The sequence below is a fragment of the Parasteatoda tepidariorum genome, chromosome 9 (assembly GCF_982258835.1).
Source record: "Parasteatoda tepidariorum strain Cologne lab strain chromosome 9, Ptep-v5.0, whole genome shotgun sequence".
Taxonomy (NCBI): domain Eukaryota; kingdom Metazoa; phylum Arthropoda; class Arachnida; order Araneae; family Theridiidae; genus Parasteatoda; species Parasteatoda tepidariorum.
The window spans coordinates 24583836-24607756 of NC_141763.1; the positions used below are offsets into that span (position 1 = coordinate 24583836).

Below are 23921 nucleotides of genomic sequence, written 5' to 3' on the forward strand. Positions count from 1 at the left end.
TACTTGTATTCATAATTACTCGTAATCGTTTTTATTGTGATTACTTGCAAGTAATCAAAATTTTGATTACGGCTGTAATCAAAATTACAAGTAATTGATTACTGAAACCAATATTGTAATCATGATTACATCTGTAATCAACATTTTTGAAAGTTGTAATCACGATTACAAGTAATTGATTACTGTATTCATGATTGCAGCTGTAATCAAAATTGCAATCACGATTACAAGTAATTGATTACTGTAATTGTTTGTTGTAATCACGATTACAGCTGTAATCAAAATTATGTTAAATTGTAATCATGATTACAAGTAATTGATTACTATAATCGAAAAATGTAATCGATTACATTTTTGGCCAACTCTGCTAAAAATTGTAGAAAAGATTGCTAGCGAACCTCTCAAATATGAGGATGATCATCCTCTATCGATATATATTTCATTGGCAATAAACCATTGGTGATAAATCGCGCGAAGCTAGTTTACCGGGAAAGCACTTAGGAATCATAAGGGGCTTTGAGTTGAGGGGGGGGGGAGATGAAAACCGTACCCAAGGGATGAAACGACAGCTTAAAAGGAACTAAAAGAAATATTTTTAATGTAAAGAATTTTTCATATTTAAGCAGTATCAACACAATTGTGTAATTTAAACTAATTTTTGAAGTTTATATTTTAATATTCGATTAGAAAGTACAACTTACTAATTTCAAAATTCAGCTTGAAGTTTGGTCCTAAATTATATACTGGATCACCGTACATATCATATTCAAAAATATTTTGAGCAATAAAATTAACCTGGACGTCAGTTACAGCAGTTATTGAATTGTTGATTTTATCATTCTGACAGAACGAATAAGTATCCGCTGATTGTTTGATGATGATTTCAAGTTTGTTGTCTTCGCACTCCTGAAAAAGAAATATGAATAACAAGTTTGTTAAAATAAATTCGAAAACATAAATCAAGAGGTGAGTGGAGGAGGTATTGTCTAATGGGATATGTTATGTCAATTTTAACAAAGCTAATATTTTTTTATTAAAAATTGAAAGAATAGTTTCATTTTAAAAAGAACAATGCGCAAAAAAGCAGACCGCCCGGAATAACTTTTCATCTAGTGTTCGGATTTTTTTGTATTCTAGGACTCAATCGTAATGGCATTAGAGGTTAGACTCAAATATGTTAATTTATAAGTGCAGACGATATTTAAATTACCAAATCAGACACACAAACGTACTTTCTCTGAATAAACATACCTATTTAGATTTGAAAAGGAATTTCAAAAACATCAGATACTTAAAATTCAATTTCTCAGGAGCTATTCGATTTCAGGAACTCATCAAATTTTGTATTTTTCAATATAAAATTACATTCTTTAAAATAATACAAAGAATTTTATACTTTACAATACCCGAAAAATTATAAGAAACACTTTTATGCTAACTATCTGTAAACAATCTTACCACGCAAATGTTTTAGAAGATTTTACATGGCAAAACTATTTGCTCAATTAGAAAAATATGCTAAAAGCATTTAAGGCATTTTTACCGATGCAAAAGCTGCATCAACCAAAATAAGGGTAAGAAATTAAAAGCTTTTTTTTTCTTTTTCTATACCACTTATTTTAAAAAGTAATTCTAGCATAACTATTGCAATCCTATAGAATGATATTTAAAATGCTGGTGTTAAGGCTGGAAGAAATTAAACTTACTCTCCTTATTTTGTATGGGTAAGCCCTTAGGAAAATTTGCCATAGGTTTGCCATAAAAAAATGCCATAGGATATTCCTATGGGGTTTTGCCTATGGCAAAAGTTTTGCCATACACTTTTGCCATATACGTATGGCAAAATTTTCCAAACATGTATGGCAAAAGTGTATGGCAAATTTTTGCCATAGGCAAAACCCCATAGGAATATCTTATGGCATTTTTTTATATGGCAAAATTCTGCCATAGGCAAAACCCCATAAGAATATTCTATGGCATTTATTTGTATGGCAAAATTTTGCCATACACGTATGAAAAAACTTTGCCATAGGCAAAACCCCATAGGAGTATCCTATGGCATATTTTTATATGGCAAAATTTTGCCATAGGCAAAACCCCATAGGGATATCCTATGGCATTTTCTTATATGGCAAATTTTTGCCATAAACTAAGATGTGCTACAGTTTATGAAGAAATATTTTTCCATAGGTTAAGGTACACCTTTGCCATACAGCTATGGCAATATTTCTCGTTGATATTTTACCATACGTCAAAAAATAATTACTTACAAGAATCTTTCGCAATGGATATTCAAAATGCAAAACTTAATAATTGTATTATAAATATATATCCAGAAAGCTGTTTTTAAAATTTATTTGATAACCTTCTCCTGTTTTACTTGCAGAATCATTTTTGTTATGATGTTCTTATTCAAATAAATTTCAAACAGTTAGTACTAACCGTTAGAAAATGGGTCCGGTGGTCCGAGCGAGTGGGGAAAATATTGGTTATGTTGATTAGGAACAAAATATATTGAGTACAGGCAACCAATATTTGTTGAAACTGTAAAAAACAAGAAAGTAGAACGTGGGTCCGGAGGTCGGAGCGAATATAAAAAGTGCTAATTTGATTGATTGGTATCATAATTAGTTAGATAAGCGTTAGATATTAGAGGAACCTAAGAGAAAGCGAAGTAAAATAATGGCCCGATGGTCGGAGCGAGTATGAAAATTTTTTAAATTGTGATATGTGATACTAAGCTAAAAATTAAACAGACTACTAAAACAATAAAATACTATGAAAACTCAAAAGATAAAGAGTGGGGCCGGTAGTCGAAGCGAAATTAGTTTAAAATAGATCAAACGGGACAAAAGCCGAATATGTAACTGTGCAACCAGTGGTGGCAAGTGAACAAAATTTTATCTGTAAAAAAGATGGTATTAGGCTATGAAAAGCTAAGAATAGAAAACAGGTTAAATTAGTTTATCCCCTATTAGAGAGGGACATAAAACTCAAAAAATTTATGTTGAGTTGCGTTAAGCACAGTTAGAAAAGAGAACGCAGTATAGAAACATTGGTAAATACAAAACTTGTTTAAGACATGATTAAAATAGGTAAAATTAGTAATTGCTATTGACAAATTGACACTTGGTCGGGATAGTAAATAAAAATTAATTAGGTATTGGGAATCGCTATGACGAAAAAGTTGTAAGCTTAAGGAAAGATTAAATTGTTAAAAAGCATTTTTAGTAACAGCAACAAATGATTTGGCCAGGGACTGTCCCGTTGATAATATTGAAGCAAAAAAATTGTCAAACAGTAATCCAGCAAATCTAGTTAAGTGATGACCCCAAGTTATGTATAAATATGCAACAGAACATTGTACAAATTTATGTGGATACTTAAGAAATATTAGTTGTAAGATAGTAAAACACAGAGACATGATAAATAAAGAATTTAATGGCAAGCAAAAATTAAACACCAAATAGAAATATAAAGCCCTAACATATGTAAGATAATGTAAAAAAGCGTTGCAAGAACCCAAGTGGAATTAAAATCAAAAACTAATGAGAATGTAAACACTGACTTTGATATTGATATATGACAGCAATAAAATGAAATTGTCACCGAAGAAGTTAAAAGAATTAAAAAATTTTAATTATTAAAGAAATGATGGATCTGGCTTAATGATAAGCACTTAACTGCGTTTTTCATCATGAGATTGTTTACAAATTGCTATGGGGAATAGAACACCATTAATAATGGAAAAGTGATGTGACTTTAAAAATTTATATAAAATCAGAGGGAGGGGATAAAATAAAAAGCAAGATGTCGTTTAATCAGAAACAGTTGGGAAAAAGAAATATAAAAATTTTAGATAAAAATATAAACTGCAAGATATTAATTAAAGTTGTAACGTATCAAGCTATATTAGGAAACGTTTATTTCACACCACAACACATACAGTAACAAATATAAAGTACCCGTAACGGGATATAAGGAAACTCACCCGTAGCGGGATAGATAAAATATTATAAAACAAACTAGATAAAGTGCCCGTAACGGGATATATGAGAACCTAAATTCCACACAAAACTAATTCTAAAAAATCAACTGGTGTTCTAATTTTATCGTCTGCTTTTATTTTTTTAAATTTATCTCTTTATATGCATATTTTATTTTATTTATGCTTTTGCCAGCCCGTTATTTTTTCAATATTTTTACTTTTATTCATGCTTTTGCAAACCAATTATCTTTCTTATATTTTCATCCCTTTATAAAGTGTACAAAGTCAGCGTTAACAAACGGCAAAATTTAACATAGCGAAAACTTATACCCAATCGCGACATATTTTGAAAAGATACAAATAATAAAAGTACCAGAACACCGGAAATTAGAAACTTAATAAATTCAGATAGATAATCACATAGACGTTTGCAACAAAATGTTTTTGACCGAGAATGAGATCGAAAAAATTTTAAAGTAGCCAAAGTTAGCGAAAGATTCCACTTGTATTGGATGACACGTTAATATGGCGGTCTGATACTCTAAGCCTAAATCAATGGAACATCGAACTTCAAACACTCAAAAATGAGAAAATTAGCCACCTGGAGGCAGGAAAAGACTCACCTGGAATGCCTTGTGGGATTACAAGTTGAATTTAATTAACTTCGAGGTGAAAAAAATGGATATTTATTTCTTTTAGAAGATGTTTTCGAGGACTCCATAGGAGTTGTTGTTTCGTTGGTGGGGATCTAGATCAGCTTTTCCCTATGGTATACTGCCATACAAATCTTGATGGCTACCATTGGCCTATGGTATACTGCCATACAAATTTCTATGGTTGCCATAGGCCAATGGTGATGTGCCATACTAATCCTTATGGTTTCCATTGGCGTATGGTATACTGCCATAGAAATGTTTATGGTTACCATTGCCCTATGGTATACTGCCATACAAATTTCTATGGTTGCCATAGGAGAATGGTGACGTACCATATAAATGCCATACAGGTCTCTATGGTTACCATTGGGCTATGGTATCTTGCCATACAAATTTCTATGGTAGCCATAGGCTTATGGGGTTTTGCCATACTAATCTCTATGGTAAACATAGGCGTATGGTATCTTGCCATACAAATTTCTATGGTAGCCATAGGTTGCCATAGATTACCATAGGCTCCTCTATGGCAAATTTTCCTAAGGGAGGTGACATTTCAAAAGGCTTTACGCATGATGTTTTTACCCTTTGGACTCGGAGTATTTTAAATTCTTGTTTAATATGTGAACACGTTTAAAATGCAAAGCTCAATAATTTTTAAAATTCCTAAAATAAAGTGGTTATTAATTGTAAATTATAAAAACTTTGAATGGTGACTGTTACATCAAAGGGTAGTAGGGTTAAATTTATCTAGTAAAATTTTCCAACATTTATTACTAAATGAAAGATTGATTACAAAGATTTAGTTTAGAAATGTTTCTATAATTTTGTTCAACTTGCAAAAAAAGGAACATCATTAAAGCTTTTGAATGGTAGGATAGATTTTTATTCTGTAAAGTGTTATGACAATAGCTCAAAGAAATCCTTAAAATACATTACCGTGAAATAAAGCGTGAGCTCTTGAATATTGAGGCGTATGAATTGATTCGGTGGTATATGTATATCTATGCACTCTTGTATGTCTAGAGAATCCAATATCGTTTTTGCTTCGATAGTAATTTCTCCAGATCTTCTTGTCTCTTTTACACACGATTTAACAGAAGCTATAAAACAAAAGAAATATAAGAAATATACTTTTTTATAAATTTCATTTTTATAATATTATTTTTCCTTCAGGATATATTTGTTTTAAAATATGTACTACAAAAATTTCTAATTTTTGGTTTAATTTACTGGTACTGTTGACTATTTTTTAACTACATAGTTTTTTTTCCCAAGTAATTCTCTTTTGATGAATTTCTTGAATATTTTTTTAACTGGTTCAAAATCCTAATCGAATATAACCCTTAAAGAGGAAATAATTATAGGCCGAATAGGGGGCCTACAATATGGCCCTATAGGTTATGTATGTATATTTATAATAGTGCTAAAATGAGGAAATTCAAAGACAATATTCTGTATTACAACATGCCCCATATCTCTTCTTAATATTGACCCATAATATTCAAACTGGACCAGTTACTGGGTACTACTGGTATATTACTGCGCACTAGTGTATTATTGATGATCAAATTTTTAGTGTGTAGTCAAATTGATTTTCAGTGCAATGCAGTTAAATTTTTTTAAAAATTCTTTTAATAGCTTCTGATTCTGCTCTGAATACTTATTAGCTAGATCTTTTGCTCTGAATTTATTTAGCTTATTCATCATCTGTTACAGCAGTATAGCTCAGTTTCTGGTAAATCACCAAATTCAGAAAACTATTTTTATTTTGCAGAATACTTTTTAAGGCTAAAGTAGTTACATCAAAGTATGATTTGACAAGATTGAAATTCAAAGCAAAAACAGAATTTCGATCGTCATAGGAGGCATTTCATGTCTAGTTTATAAATAGTCAAAACTCATCAAGGATTAATAAGAAGAAATAAAGTTCATTTATAGATATTATCAGATATTGATTTATGTCAAACAGTAGAGCCAATAGGTATTTTAAGACTCCTAGATATCCCTAAGTAAGGGATAAACATGGACTTGTTAAAGATAATAATTAGCTGATATTATGTTTACGTTAAGTGAGACTATTTAGAAATTATTTTTAATACAGTGGAGCATCGCTTATACGACACTGAAGGGACCACCGAAAAACGTCGTATAAACGATAACGTCGTATAATCGATTTTTACTTCTAAACCTGAAACTAACTCTGTTTTCAGTTAATTTTAATGTTTAACGTGTTGATTTACATAATTTTCTAAATTAGACAAATCAAAACAAATAATCAAAGAAGAAAAATTGCAGTGAGCAATTTGAATGTATGTTACCTTTAATTATATTTTCTTGCTATTAGTCTCTACAATGGTTTGAATAGCGAGTTGAACTTACTGCTTTCTATGATGCAATTTTAGATTTCTAATCACGGACAAATCTAATGGCTGAAGCGCGCTTGTGCAATTTGCAGGAAAAAAGAGAGCTTTTACATTTTCCAAAATAATTAGTATCGATGGGTGCGCTGGACATTGGTCGATGAATAGCAAAATTTTTCGTTTTTGCCTCTTCATAACATTGTCTAGTTTTTTCAGTCATCTAGTAAAAATTACGGTCGTCATCCAACCATTCTTGTTGGCACCCTTTTTTGTATCATTCAAGTCTGCAAATTCCGCCCTTTTTTAAAAAATACACAAGAAAAATTAAAAAATTAAATAAACGTGAACAAAATCTAAAAACCGACGTATAACCGATTCTGTGCATCGTATAAACGATATATTTTTACATTAAAATGAATAGGAATGATTTGGGACCACACTAAAACGTCGTATAAATGTAAACGTCGTATAAGTGATCGTCATATAAACGATGCTCCATTGTATCACGTTTAAATTGAATTGTACAGGTTTGAATATTTTTCAAAATGTATTTGCACAACTTTTTTTTACTACTCTAATTAAAACTTTACTGTAAATGGCAAAAGAAAATAAAAAAATTTGTTGTCAGTGTCACAACCTTGGGTGAGGTAACCTTACGCCAGCTAGCCTTATTACTTTATCGATAAAAACATTATACCAGCACAGAGTGAATATTTTTAACATCAAATATAGATGTAAGATATTTAAAATATCTAAAGAAAAATTCAATATTTTATTTTTAAAATTTTTTTATGGGGAAATAAAATATTAATTTCTTTATAGTTCTGAGAAATTATATTATTATTTTTATTATAATTACTAATTCTATAAATATTATTTATTCAATTATTATTTTTATGAGTTATATTAATATTATTTTTAATTATACTGCAATTATTTAAAATGAAATTTTAAAATCAGCATTAAACAAATTATTATAAATTTTATTTTTGAAATGAGATTTTTTATTAAATTTATCTTGTATCATATATAATAAGGTGGTTCCTTGATTTCCGATATCATGTCTATTTTTGTCTTAAACAAACCCGTGACTCTTTACGTCCATTGATACTGGCAAACATTCTTCCTCAGCAGAGGTTCTTCAAATACTGAGCAAAAATGGTTAACCTTTTCCACTGTCATTGTGACGTCAGAAAAATATTTTGCTTATAAGTTAGGCTCTACTCGTACCAAGCCACATCTTGAAGTGCAATATAATATATTATCACAGCAATATATATTTTTAGTGATAATCCAAGAAAAATCTTCCTTAATAATATTGTTAATAATTTAACTTAAGTAGTTCGGTAAAATGGTGCCAGGTTTAGTTAGATAAGTATTAGACTCACATGAGATTGTTCTAAATTTTATATTAATTTTATGAAATTTAGGACTGATAATTAAGTTAGGAAAATAGTTAATTTTAATAGTAATTAAGTTTGTTAAAATATTAACTATACATTATACTCAAAACGTACTTACCTATTTGGCAAAATAAAAACCCTAAAACGATGAAAGATAAATTCAATTGAATCATTTTCGGTATAAAAATGAAAATCTTTGAACTCGAATTCAAAATTCTCTTTCGTAGCTGTCGATTTTACTTAAATATCCGTGGAGTTGGGACACTGTTAATTAGTTGGACAATCAGTATTTCGATTAATTACCGTTCAGATAGCATATTTACAATTGATAGTGTGAAGTAAGGAACCAATAGGAATTCGAGATCAAAAGATATAGTCAAAAGTCTATCAGATGAAACATTTTTAATTGTTTTGAAAGACTAATACAATAAATAAATCAACGACGTACGAGGCACGACTAATTAAAAATAAATGAATTGATTGCTATTGCTTCTGAAATTTCAACAACTTTTCATAATAAATTATTGCTTATCATTTATACAAAAAAGTTTGTAGCTTAAAGAAAAATAATAAGTACGACTGATAAAAACTTTTAATTATGAAATGAAAATTAGTCGTTCATGTAATTTCATGCACTACAAGCCTGTTTTTTCAATTAATAATATATTATTCATTATAACATTTGCATACCTGCCAACTCTTCCGGAAGATTTTATTTTCATATTTAAAGTGGTAGCAATACTCAGGTTATTCCAATTAACTTTTTGAATTATAATGATAATTATAAATGAGTTTGACCACCACTACATATAAATAATTACAATAAATATATAAAAGCATAATAATCACTGCGCAAGCGAATTTCAACGGGATCAAAATATAAATATATAGTTTTACAACCACTCTGAAAATCCATTCTCGGAATGAGCGAAAGTTGGCAGGTATGCATTTGTAAAATAAAACAATCCCGTCAATAAAATTGTTTTATAATTAGTGATGTGCCAATCGATTCATTTAAATGAATCGATTCTTTAGAATCAATTCACTAAAATGAACGGTTATATGAATCGATTCTTTGATTCTTTTTTTAATGGTCGTTATAATGGAAGAGTCTTTATAAAAGGTGGTCGTACAAATTAGTTTAGACTGTTTTAGTATTTGAATTAGTTGATCTAGGTCAGGGGTTCTCAATATTTTTCTGCCATGGAACTCTAAATAATTAACGTTCTTTCGGCGGTACACCTGATAAAAGTATTATCTCGTGTAGCCGCTGTAACCTTTCCACGGAACCATAGGGCTTTACGGAACACCAATTGGGGCCTTAGGCTCTAGGGTGCAGAAGCTTAGGCTCTAGGGTGCAGAAGCAGAATATTCCAGTTAAGTGGTCAGCCGAATGTGGCTGAAAAAAGTACCAATTAGCGAAACCCTTGCGATTCTTGGCGGAACTCTAGGGTTCTATGGAACACCATTTGGGAACCACTCTTTTAGATCCTATACTCTAGGGGGCAAAAGTTGAATGTTCTACTTGGGTGGCTATAAAAGTACTATCTCGTGTAACCGCTGTAACTTTTCCACGGAACCATAGGGATCCCCGGAACACCAATTGGGAACCATTAATCTAGATCTTGGGCTCTAGGGTTCAAAAGCAGAATGTTCCACTTGGGTGGTCTAGTTGAATGTGGCTATAAAAAGTACTAACTAGTGGAACCCCTGTAATTCTAAACGGAACCCAAGGGTTCCGCGAAACACCATTAAGGAACTGCTAATCTAGGCAATGCTAATAATTTTTTTAGAATTTTAATTTTTTTATTTTTTTTAAATATTTGTTTGATTCGTCAATTTTATTAAAAAATAATTAGTTTTTTAAAAAAAATTGTTAATATAAAGACCAATAATGAATAATAAAGATATTCGTAAAAAAATAAAACGGTAAATTCACTTATAATAATGAAAAAAATTCAAATTGTATAACGTGAAACAAAATAAAAAAATTGTTAAATTGCGTTTTGAAACTTAAAAAATTAAAACTTGAAAAAGTGAGAGGATATGAATTGATATTCAATAAGTTTGTCTAAAAGTATTCCTAACAAAAAAAAAGAAAAGGGGAAAAAAATAATAAATAAATAAAATAATTAAAAATACCCCTCCCCCCAGCAGTAAAATAATATTTACTCTAAATACTCACATTTTTCTCAATAAACAGTTTTTCAATCATTAAAAAAATAAATATTTTTTTTTATTATCTTTTCTTAAAAAAAAAAAAAACCTGTCCTTTTTTCTGAAAATTTTTAATTACTTGCCCCTTTTCATAACCCCCATCCCTCTGAAGGCATCTTTTAATTTTAGAAAAAAAGATAATAGCGAAAAGAATCGATTCGTTTCTCAAAACAGTTCAAAAGATATAAAACCGCTCAAATGAATCATTAACACAGTTCAGTGAATCGAATGCAATGTTAAAGTATAGGAAAACGACTCAAAAGAACTGATTGGAAATCCAAATCAACTCTTTGAGCCGATATCAATGTTAAGAGATACGAAACGACTCAAATGAATCGTTTAGAAGTTCAATTCAACTCTTTGAGCCGATTTCAATGTTAAGGGATAGGAAACAGTTCAAAAGAATCGATTCATTTGGCTTTATGATTCTTTTAATGCTAAGAGATAGGCAAACAGTTCATTGAGTCGTTTATTCGACTCTTGATTCTTTTTCTCGCATTCGGCTCATTTTTAACCAATAAGAGATTTGCATTCATACGTAAGTTCATTACCCAATCAGCGCAACGGTTTCATTTTCTATGGCTCTCGCTCCTTGGCATAGAATAAACGATAACATAAAACTCTGCTTTACTTCATATTTACTGAAATTTATAAATCGAAAATTAACCATATAAATGAAAAAATTCGCTCTTTAATATTAAAGGACTGAAAAGTAATATCTGAGCTTTACAGCATTAATATCTTTTTTATTTGAAAGGAAGAACCGAAACTGGAGAAGACAGCTTTTCAGTTGTTGTTGCCATTTTTAAATTGTTGTTTATCAATAGAATTTATTAATTTCGTAGATGAAAAGAAAAAAAGAGAGAGTGATGCATACAGTACGCATTGCATTAATAGCATTTTCAATTCCCTTCATCCTTCAAGTGAGTCCATTTTATTAATCACCTCCGGAAACCGGTTGTGCGCTAATGTTGACATCGGGGTCATTCTCATTGGATGCGATTTTTCCGCTTGCGAAAACTCTCACACATACGAGTACCTTATTGGCTAGTTGTTCGCATGTAAATATTTTCAACCAATCAGATTGTCATTCACATGATACTCGAGTGAGAATGGACCTGTGTCTATTCGACTGAGATAGGATTTTATCAAGCTCCAATTGTATAAACGAAATGCTGTATCAAATGCATATGCGGATGTTTAGTAAGTATAAGTACTAACTCTGAATAAGCTTATAAAGTGTAGAGTACAAAATATTGTCAAAAAAAAGGAATCGATTCTTTTTCAAAAACGAACTTGATGAATCGATTCACAAAAAAGAGTTGATTGAAATATCGATTCGTTCGTTTTTCGCACATCACTATTTATAATTTTAATTTCTTATTTAAATTGGTAGTATAACATAATAATTGGGAGAATAACATAATGAATTCAAATAGAATTAATTATTTCTTCCAACTTCGCAGGTGCACAGAGAGGAATATTGCCCGAAATGAATGGAGGAAAGATAACTACCACAAAGTTGCATTTCATATTATATTTTAAACTTTTGATATACAGTGGCGGAAAAGTTATTTAAAATAACTAAATTTATCAAAGTTCACTATCACTAAACATTTATTTCAGAAAGCGGAGCAAGTTCGCATATTTGTGACATATATTTGAGATATAAGCACACATATTTCTTTATGTTTCACCAGATTTTAATCTATACCAGATTACTGTTCGAAAAATGTTCATCAGAAATTCAACAAAAATAACTTATTGTCAATATAAAAACTTTTTTCAACAACTTTAGAGTGAAAATTTTATTTGGAGTTTGTACTTTTGTATAGAAGCGCTTCCTAATCATTACAAATAGAATTTAGCACCAAAAGCAATTTATCGTTATCTAAATTCTTCGCTTTGTTACAGTGTTCAAGGTAGAATTGGAGCTACAAGTCAGCTACAATCAGTACAAGTGGTATTATTCAAAACACCCTATGTAGTTTATTCTTAATCAAAACTTTGACCACTTTCTGACTAACTAGAGCCCTCAAATTTCACCTTAAGTTCTGTGCTTGATGCCAACTCAAGTTACAATTTTTTTCTTAACGGTACATGCATAATGTATAGCCATTTTATTGCCAATTGTAATATTGACCATTTTTTAACGTAAACAAATACACATAAAACTGAAGATAATAGTAATTTAATAAAGTAAAATTTCATAGAGAACTTTTTCTTGAGCAGAATAAAGAAAAAAAAATAATTTTAAATTCAGTAAACAATCTCGAGAAACTGAAGTAGTGAGAAATTACTTAACACGGTGAGCGCCACGTGAGTCATCGGTGGCTGACACTGGACTTCCCATTTCGGCCGCGTCAGCCACCGGTGGCTGACACTGAAATTACATTTAAACCGCGTCAACCACCGGTGGCTGACACTGAAATTACATTTAGGCTGCGTTAACCACCCGTGGCTGACACTGAAATTACATTTAGGCTGCGTCTGCCACCGCTTGCTGACACTGACCTTTCACATAGGCCGCGAAAAGCAGCTGGCTGACAACGACATGATATGGAACTATAAAATTTACAGTCTTTTATGGAATTGCAGAAAATTTACTTAATTATTGTAATTCTTTGTTTAATAAATTCAATTTAGTAGATTTTTATCCACCACTATTTTTATATAATTCTTAGGCTTATATAATTCACCACGTTTATCTGATATGTCATGATAAACCTTCTAAAAAAATAGAAAAATCCGTCTAATATTTGCAAATTTAGTTTGTTGTTATTTATCGTGGCCAGGTGGGCAAGCCATGTAAAACGTGGCATGTTAATTAAAAACTTCATTGCCTTCAAAAATATATATGTATAGCAAATATAACTGTCGACGTGTTTCAAGCGCGTCAAACATAAGTGCCCATTTTCCAGACGTGCTAGGCGTGATTGCGAAGAAACAAAAGTGATTTGAAATTATAAAAAAAACGTATTGTTGCCCACGAAAAATAAAGGTGAGAAAATGTATTTCTTCTAAATTTGTTTCTCACCTTTATTTTTTCGATTTTTTGTACGCAAGATTTTTTTTTATATTTCAAATCACTTTTGATTTCTTCTTGTTCACGATTCTTGAAAATGGGTGCCTAATTTTGTAACATGTTGACAGTTAATTGCTATTTAATAATTTCAATTTTTAAAGCGAGTTGATTTTGAAGATTTCAATCAGATAATTATATTTTTATCAGACCTAAAGAGAAAAATGCAGGATGCATCAGTTTCGTATTAATTTTCTACCACCATCTAAAATCCTCCCCAATGTCACATTTTTCGTTCTAGTTCTAACAAGAATAAAATTATTTTCTCCGATTTATTCTATTTGAAAAACAAGACTTTTAAAATATTTGTTTAATTTTGTTATAAGTTTTTTTTTTACTGTTTCGTTCTTGATTAAAATTTGCTTCCGAATAAAAATAAATAAAAAAAACTTTCTTAATTTTTTTAAAGCACAACTTACTTTTAAAACAGAAATGCCGATGACACATCATTTGATGAAATAAACGTATTTGATTGAAACATGGGTTTTTAAACAATGATTTCATTCATATTGATAAGCTTGTGTATCGCACAGAAAAGTTCTGTTTATCATCTTGAAACTATTGAGCACTTGAAATCCTCTTCAAAAGATACATATCATTAAAGAAAAGGGGAAATTTCCCTTATATTATTGTTGACCATCGGCAAGTTTGACCTCGTGGATGTTATCTTTTCTTTAAATTTTTTCTCAGCAAAAATATATAAAAGACTGTCAGTAAGTTTTGTAGTTCATAATATTAGTGTATTATAGAAAGAATTTTAGTTTTCATTTCGAAAAGTTTTTTTGTTGAGTATTGCTTATATTCTGTCAAGTAGAAATGATTAGAATTAGTAATTTCCTCTGCATTCTAGGAATATTATTTGGCCAAATGTGTGAGTATCGAAGTTTTATTGCAATATTTTTTATTTATAGTATAATTCTTCATTCAAAAAAGAAAAAGAATCAGTAATTTTTTTTAGTTTTTAATTTTACTAATACATTCCTTCATATGGAGAGAATTCTAGATGAAAATTTGAGTCAAAAATAGCGCTTATATAATGGAATTAATTATAAGAAAATAATAATAGATCGAATTATAGAAAATAATAATAAGACTAATTATAAGAATCAGAAATAATTATAAGCAAAAATATTATAGTTGTGATTAATTGAATTAATATTTAAAGAAGAACATTTACATCTGTTCTGTGTTATTTTCAAGTAGGATTATCACAAGTGTTACAAATTTTAAGAAGTCGTGATGAAAATCAACAAGTATCAATAGTTACACATATTTGTAACCACACTACATTTTTTAAGGAAGTGAAATTGTTTTCAGACTTTTAAGCAGCCCCAAGTCTCCTGTTGCAGGATCAGAACTCTAATCGCTAAAGTGATGCTTTATTAAAGTGATACTTTATTAAAGAGATACTTTATTAAAACGATACTTTATTAAAGTGATACTTTATTAAAGTGATACTTTATTAAAGTGATACTTTATTAAAGAGATACTTTATTAAAACAATACTTTATTAAAGTGATACTTTATTAAAGAGATACTTTATTAAAACGATACTTTAATAAAGTGATACTTTATTAAAGTGATACTTTATTAAAGTGATACTTTATTAAAGAGATACTTTATTAAAATTACTCCCCTCTATGTAAACTTACCATCACTATTATACGTTTGTAAGATCCACGGAAGAGCTAGCAAAACAATTTTTTGAATATATATATATATATATATATATATATATATATATATATATATATATATATATATATATATATATATATATATATATATATATATATATATATATATATATATATATATATATATATATATTCAAAAATATATATATATATATATATATATATATATATATATATATATATATATATATATATATATATATATATATATATATATACAGTCAAACCTAGCTATAGTGAACACGGTTTATAGTGAACTCCCGGATATAGTGAACCAAAAAAGTGAGGAAGTTGGATATAGTGAACTTTTTTCTGTCTTCAACTGATTTTTTTAAATTTTTTTTTTGTAATAATTTTGAAATTTCTACTTCAAATTAAATACATATACCGATTTGTTGTTGTTGATTTACGTCTCACTAGAGCTTCACAGTGGGCTATTGACGACGGTCAGGGAAGCATCCCTGAGGATGATCCGAAGACATGCCATCACAATTTTGATCCTCTGCAGAGGGGATGGCACCCCCGCTTCGGTAGCCCAACGACCTGCACGCGAAGTCAAGCACTTTACGGTAGCACAGTTTAACGAGGACCAATACCGCACACCCTCGGTCCCCACGCAGACTGATCCAAGTGGGTCACCCACCCGCACACTGACCGCAGCCAGTCATGCTTGACTTCGGTGATCTGATGAGAACCGTGTCTTAACGATCAGTCCACTGCGGGACTATATACCGATCTATATACCGATTTTCAAAACCATCTATAGAGGGGAATGTAGCGATAAGCATTTTTTCTTGTTTGCTTTTTTTTTTATCTCACCTTCCCATCCCTAAACAAACTAAGCAGATGTTTCCAACCCAGGCAGACGATGCACCTGTAAGGTGTCAGCGGGATCGACATGCATTTTTTTTCAGAGGGAATGAGTAATTATTCATTACTGTTCAAAGAGTTGGACACTAATATGTGTTGATATGACCCTCATTTCAACTCCTTTTTGCTCTCAGTTCAGTTAAAATAAATCCTGCAAACAAGTGTCTCAAATTTAACTATGATTAGCAGTAAACGTAAAACGTTCTCCATTGATGATAAAATGGGCATAATCAGAAAAATTGAAAATGGATGCAGTCAAACTGATATTTACAGGGAATATAAACTATCCAAATCTGCAGTTTGTAACATATGGAAAAATAGACAATTAATAATTTCTGCTCATGAAAAAAATTTAGATGGTGGAAAAAAGTTGAGAAAAGCAGATTGCAAGGATGCTGAAGAAGCATTGCTGAAGTGGTTCACCAATCGAAGAAGTCGCAATCTTCCAGTATCTGGCAAATGTCGATGAATTTGCTAAGCGATTTTATGAAACTACTTTCATGTGCTCGAATGGCAGGTGAGACAGGTTTAAAAAGCGGAATAACAGAAATTCAGGAAAAATTATCTGAGAGTCGGGAAGTGTTTCCATATCTAATGGGGAGGTTTGCTCATCAACTAAAGATTACTAATTTTTTTGTACGCAAGACGAAGAGTAATGAAAAATAACACATTATTTGCTACTACATAATATTTTTCAGTCATTTATTTGAATAATGTGTAATAAAAGGGAGGAGTTTCGGAACCATTAGTTAAATTGACTGCGTAACGGATATAGTGAACACCCGGTTATAGTGAACCGAAACTTCGGTCCCTTGATGGTTCACTATAGTGGGGTTTGACTGTATATATATATATATATATATATATATATATATATATATATATATATATATATTATATATATATATATATATATATATATATATATATATATATATATATATATATATATATATATATATATATATATATATACGTTCGTGTATGTGTTTAATTAAACAAATTATTATTTTTTTCTTCAAAAACTGTTGCATAAAGCCTTAAGCTTTAATTTGAAAGAATATTTGTATATACAGAGAGCAAAAAAGCTTTCCACCCTGATTAACTCTTGATTTAATGATCAAATCTTCACATTTTAGGACTCAAGCTTAATGGTCGGAGAGTTTGACCTCAAATGTGCTAATTAATTAATAAGTTACGAAATCAGACACAAAAACGTACTTTCTCTGAATAAACTTACCTTTATTCGACGAACTCGAATTTCTGACCCTTAAAATATAGGGGGTTGCTGCAATCTGGGAAACATGTTCCCATAGCTCCGTCAAGAAAGTCATCCAAATTTTGGACTCCCTAATGTGAATGTTACTTTAGCATATTTCAAGAACTTTTAAGGAAATTGAAAATTTTTTGGGCACGATTATAAAATTTGTTTGCTTAAAAATAATTCCATGTAAAAAAAAAAAAGTAAATATTTATTATATTTTATTTAATAAAAATTGAAAAATATTTGAATTGTAACGTTTGTAATTTTTTACATCATTTTAATGGGAGTAATTTTAAATGGCTAAGTAAAAAATTTAAGCGAAATCGGCCGAATAATTTCCGAGAAATCGAATTTTAAGTCATACATTTTAGGGGTAAGAAATCCAAATTCGTTGGAATTTTTTATATTTTTATCCAGAGAAAGAACGTTTTTGTGTCTTATTTCGTAACGTAAAATATAGTCTAAACAAATTAACTAGAATATTTGAGGTTACCTCTTTGAACCATTAAGATTGGGTCCCAGAAAGTGAAGGTCCGAGCATTAGATCAAAAGTTACTAAGGGTCATCTGTTTCTTTTTTTCCTCTTTTTTTTGACGCACTGTACGTAACCATACACAGTAAATCTAAACTATAATAGGCTTTGAAACATTTCAAATGAAACAATTAAAAAAAAAAAAGGGTTTCGACAAATTTTGACATAGGCTTCTAAACTGTTAAAAGGAGTCCCTGATTTGCATTATCAATAATTGATACTTTTTCTTTGTTCCCATAAGCGTGTACACACGAAAATGAAGACATGCCATCTTTCTCAGATTTGTAAAAAAAAATATTTACTAGTGGTAACGAAATTAACGATATTTAAGTTATTTTTAGTTTAATATTTTTCATTTTGAAGAAATTTTTTCATCACTACACATCTACAATATGAATTATCATATGAAATGCAACTTCTAGCAGTTTTCTGGTGATGACGCTGTAAAAAAAGTAGGCATAATTCTTCTCATTCTTCAGGTTACAGCAGTGAATTCGTTAGCAATTTATTAAAAGTTTTGCAAAAAGAAGGCGATTCCTGAGTGATGCTTTACGTAAATTTGTTTCTACCAGTGCCAAAAATTGAAGACATTCCATTTTTTATGCCAAATTTTCATTCGTCTTAGTAAACACCCTAAACGTCAGAATTTTATGGCATTTGGTTATAGGGATTATTCTTGCTGACTAAATCGAATGCAAAAAAAAATTAATATGTTTCTTCAGAAAAAATGTGTTTTCTTTGCGACAAAAGAAGCTGTTATCGGTAACCGGGGCTGAATAATCAAGATATTTCTTTGAGATATTGCAATGACAATTTACTGAATGAAAATCTGACCAATAGTTCAAAAGTTATAAGAGGCATCTATTTTTTTTTTTTTCGTTTACTGTACTATGGTTATAGATTACTTAAGATGAAATTTAACAATCGGCACTTATGAAACCTGAGAAAAATAAATTGTTACTCCACTGGCAGTTTGCTAAAAAATCGCTATATCCATGGTCCAGGTTATATTTGCGGAGTAAGGCGAAATTCTTGTGTCTGCAAAAGTTAAATTGCATACCTGCCAACTCTTCCGGATTTTGTGGAAGATTTTATTTCATATTTAAAGTGGTAGTAAATATATACTATTTTTTCTTGTATAAACTTAATTTTTAAATGATTTTGATCACCACTATTCTTACAAAAATGAAGCACATATATTAATATTCGTTACTATCATGGTTGTCATCTTAAGTTTTCTCAAATACAATGTATTGTTTGCTTAAAATTGAAGTTTTAATTCCATTTTAATACCACTGGGAAAAATGGTAATGGAAGGGATTAAAAGCTGGCAGGTATGAAATTGCTTTAATGCTTAACACGTTCACGCCGGTGTGACCCACCGGTGGGTCACGCTAGATTGTCTCATCTTAGCAGCGCACCGGTTTAAAAACTGGTAACAAATAAATTTCATTTTTTAGTTTTTTTCCGGGAATAATAAAAATCCATATCTACAAATTGTTTTTAACAGATGCAATTTTTATGTTGAATTGCTTCTTCACGGTGATAAAATTCCTTTCAGTGAATTGTTATTGTTGAGAATAGATTAACTCCTCCCGAATATTATCTAATATTGAAATAGTTATTCTACCAGTATTTTCACTTTTCCCGGCGTGAACGTGTTAAAACATAATTATAATTCAATGAAATGTTAATTAGTCAATCTTGCAGATTACTAAAATACATACATTTCAGGCTTGGTCTATTGCTCTTGCATAGAAAGAAGACAAACAAATGGCACTATTTCAGATACCTATACCGCACTCGGAATGAACGAGAATGATAAATGCTGGACTATAGATAATTCAGATAATAATTTGCTCTTCATTCAACTAGACAGCCTTAATTTCGGAAACAAGGTATATTATTTTTTTTTTCTTATTACGAGCCTGCTTCTTATATAAAATGAGAGAAAAATTCTAGAAAGAATATTTTATTGTAGTCATTATTCTTGAGACGTGTCCGTAACTACTACTACTTTTACACAGTTGATATAACACACATTCTGGTTGAGTGAGACATTAATATATATATATATATATATATATATATATATATATATATATATATATATATATATATATATATATATATATATATATGTTACGGCGAATGGCCGAAATAGGTGGTTGTTGACTTTCACCGGTGAATGTCGACAAACACCAAATACGTAGGTGAAAGATCGAATATTTCATTACATTCTTGCACGTTCGAACCCTCACCGGTGTATGTCAACAATCACATAGTCGCTTTGGTGAATGTCCGAAATATTTGTTATATCCAATTTTATATTAATTTATTCGTTGATATTATTATATTTATTTGATATATTTATATTTATTCTGTATTTTAATACTTACTGACGATAGATTAGAAGAAAAATCAGTGTTTGGAGTATCGGGCAAATATATACCAGGCAGTGGCACTTAACCTTGAAAAAAACATCAGTGTAGGGTATACCGGGCAAATGTATACTGGGCAGTGGCACTTAACCTTGAAAAAAACATCAGTGTAGGGTATACCGAGCAAATGTATACCGGGCAAATGTAAATGTATGGCCCGATACTTCAAACACTGATGTTTCTTCTGATCTATCGTCAGTAAGTATTAAAATATCGAATAAATGTAATTATATCCACGAATAAATTCATATCAAATCGAATGTAATAAATATTTCGGACATTCACCAAAGCAAGTATGTGATTGTTGACATTCACCGATGAAAGTCAGAAATAAGGGTATTTAGCAAATATTTCGGACATACTACGAGAATGTTGACATTCACCGGTGAATGACGACATTTTCGAGACTTCGGTCATTCACCGTAACGTATATATATATATATATATATATATATATATATATATATATATATGCGTGTGTGTGTTACCGTCAAAGTTTGAAATCCGGCATTCTATAGAATCACTGAGTCAAGAACATCAGACCAATAGCAGCATACTATTGCAGTGATGCAGTTTCATAGTCAGAACCTGAATGATTCACATGAATACTCCTTTACTTCATTTGCATTCCACAACCTCATCGAAACACCACAAAGATCAAGCTCAAGATGAATGGGATAAGGGCAGCAAGCGGCCTCGGGTGCCCAGATATTTTATTCAGTTCAGTTCAAATCAGATTTTCATAGTTTTTGATTATGTGTGGCCTCCTGAGCTAATCGCTAATATCTGGAACAGTGATTTGAAGGAAAAGTGCATGAGGCGGTAAGATTTTAATATTGGGTGAGGATGTAAAAGGGAGAAAGAGGAGAGAAATCTTATGCAAAAAATACCATGGATTTATTAGTAATGTATTTGTATAAAGCACTGTTAGAAAATAACAATAAAACTCGGTTTTCTATCGCTTATTATTTATTCATTTCTTAGTGCAACTTAAAGTTTTAAAATAAAATTAAGGGAGTCCAAAAAAACGACATTTAATGGGCCATTAATTTTATTTTAAAACTTTAAATTACACTAAGAAATGAATAAATAATAAGCGATAGAAAACCGAGTTTTATTGTTATTTTCTAACAGTGCTTTATACAAATACATTACTAATAAATCCATGGTATTTTTTTTTTTAAATGACATAACACTTTAGTGCTTTTTCGACCATAATTATATTTCTTAATTACAGATAGAATTCTAATAAAATTCCTTTTAGCTTATTTTGAAAGGAAATATCCATTTATTGTCTCAGAAAGGCGGTGGGATGTGATTTTTAGCGTAGAATTTATATGCAACGTAGGTAATTTTTCTTAAAAAAATGGTGCTAGGTATAGTTCGTTCACCAGGAGTTGGCGCTTGGCTCCTCCTCCTCGGACGCAGAGTTTATTTCAGCGCGGGGGAGTAAGAGGAAAAACATTTCCCCTCTTGAAATCGAGATAACCTCTAATACGTGCAAAGCCTCCACACGGTTTTTTATAGATAGATAGTCCGATTAGACCATATGAAGGCAATCCAGTTTACGAAAGAGCCCTTAAATGGAAAATCTAGTAAAAATAAGAAAGTGGTAGCAAATATATGTCTAAAAATTTGTTTAATCTTTGAATATGATTAGTTTGTCTTATTTACTTGTCTACCACTACAGATTCAATTCTCAAATATATATCATAAATTCCTCTCAGTTACTTTTAAAATAGAATTTGGTTTCATGCGCTCAAACTGTTTGTTCACTTTTTAAATATTCTGCGCAGACTACTTATAAGAAATCTCGTGGAGGCTTTCTGATGTAGAAGGTGATGGCCAAACACAAGCAGTGAATTATTTTTCTGTCACTTACTTCGCTTTATCATCAGCTATTATGCCTTTCGTTATTCTAGCTAATTTATATTTAAAAACTTTTTCCCAGCTAAATATCTCAAGAAGAACAAACCATTCAATAAAAAGAGAGAAATATCAACTAGTTTATGAAATACAATGCACATGTTCAAAATATGCACATGAAGATTGCGAAATAAATATTTTTGTTATATGATCGCCAAATAACAGTCTTGTTCACATCCTTCTCCCCAAAATAGCGAAATAGTATCATCCGATACCACGTGATGAAGGCGGAGCCAAGTGCCAACTCCTGATGAACGAACTATAGTATAGAGTTTTCTTTACCGCGTGTTGGTAGATACGCTTACCTACAAAAGGGTATAGTTAGTTTTATTAAGCGACAATGCTGTTTTGAGAAAAGCTAAATAAAAAATGGTAGATTTCGCATTTTGAATTTCTAAAAGAATGTAAAGCTCAGTATAGTGCTGAGTTACAGAACTTGCCCTAATAACGAACTTTAATATTCAGTAAAGAAATTATTGGGGTGCTGTTGTTGAACCAAGATTTTAAGAGAAAAAAAGCGTCAGAAACCAAATTTTTCACAAACTTTCACAGAGCAATACTCAGAAAAGCAACAATACTTTATGTAACAAGTGCAAGTTCATAACTAAGTAGAGATATACACTGGTGTGCAAAAATTAAGGACGAAGTGGTTTTTCGAATGTAAGTTTGAACAGCAGAGTTGAAAATCGTAACTTACGCTCCTCAAAATGTAAGAATATAGGAAAGTAAACAACTTGCAAAAAAAATCTAATCCACAAGAACGTGAAAGAACTTTATTGAAATAAACGCAATTGTACAAACAACCTAAAGGTTAATGTTACACCGGATTGGCAAGGAAATACCAGTATGTAGTGTGGAATATAATCACCTCCGACTGCTACGCAGGATTGACATCGTGTGGCCATGCTGAGGACCAGGTTGTTAAGAAGCTCCTGGGGAATCGTAGCTGCGGAATTGTTGCTTGCAGCTGGGTACGTAAGGCCAAGCATCTCCCCAGATTGCCCAAATGTGCTCAATCGGATTAAAATCCGGGGACCTTACCGGCCATTCCATTAATTCAATATCTTCACTTTCCAACAGTTCTGTGACAGCCACTGTATGATGAAATGTAACATTATCTTCTATGAAGAGAAATGAACTCAGAACCCACATCACCTCTAAAAAGAAGCACACGAGGAAGGAGAACCTTGGTGGTGCTATAACGAACACCAGTGACTGAACCTCTTTGAAATATGTGTGCATCTTCGGTACAGGCACCGAGCATGATACCGCCAAATATAAGAACTCCAAATCGGTCACTTTCGACCATGTTGGAGAGGTTATTGCGCGTTTCTTGCTCTCTCCAGATGCGTATGCGTTCAAAGCCACTGGTCAGACTAAATCTGCTCTCAGTCGTAAAGAGTAATCGGCTCCATTGCGCATCTGTCCAGTTGTTGTGTTTCCGACAACATATATTAAACGGTGTCTCCTGTGAGCTAGTGTTAA

General features: G+C 30.9%; 2 protein-coding genes across 2 annotated transcripts in view; one reads left to right on the forward strand and one right to left on the reverse strand.

Annotated features, from left to right (window-relative positions):
- The window catches only part of LOC107457412 (uncharacterized protein CG3556), a 37564-nt gene extending 28865 nt beyond the window's left edge, over window positions 1-8699 (reverse strand). Inside the window, exons 1-3 of the mRNA XM_087151060.1 lie at window positions 8526-8699; window positions 5581-5744; window positions 702-906 (exon numbers count right to left, since the gene is read on the reverse strand). Of these exons, the coding sequence (XP_087007186.1) occupies window positions 702-906; window positions 5581-5744; window positions 8526-8580 (424 nt within the window). The 5' untranslated portion in view covers window positions 8581-8699. The remainder of the gene's footprint in view (window positions 1-701; window positions 907-5580; window positions 5745-8525) is intronic.
- A 5551-nt stretch (window positions 8700-14250) lies between these two features.
- The window catches only part of LOC107442789 (uncharacterized protein CG3556), a 36354-nt gene continuing 26683 nt past the window's right edge, over window positions 14251-23921 (forward strand). Inside the window, exons 1-2 of the mRNA XM_087151059.1 lie at window positions 14251-14577; window positions 19804-19967. Coding sequence (XP_087007185.1) covers window positions 14523-14577; window positions 19804-19967 — 219 coding nt within the window. The 5' untranslated portion in view covers window positions 14251-14522. The remainder of the gene's footprint in view (window positions 14578-19803; window positions 19968-23921) is intronic.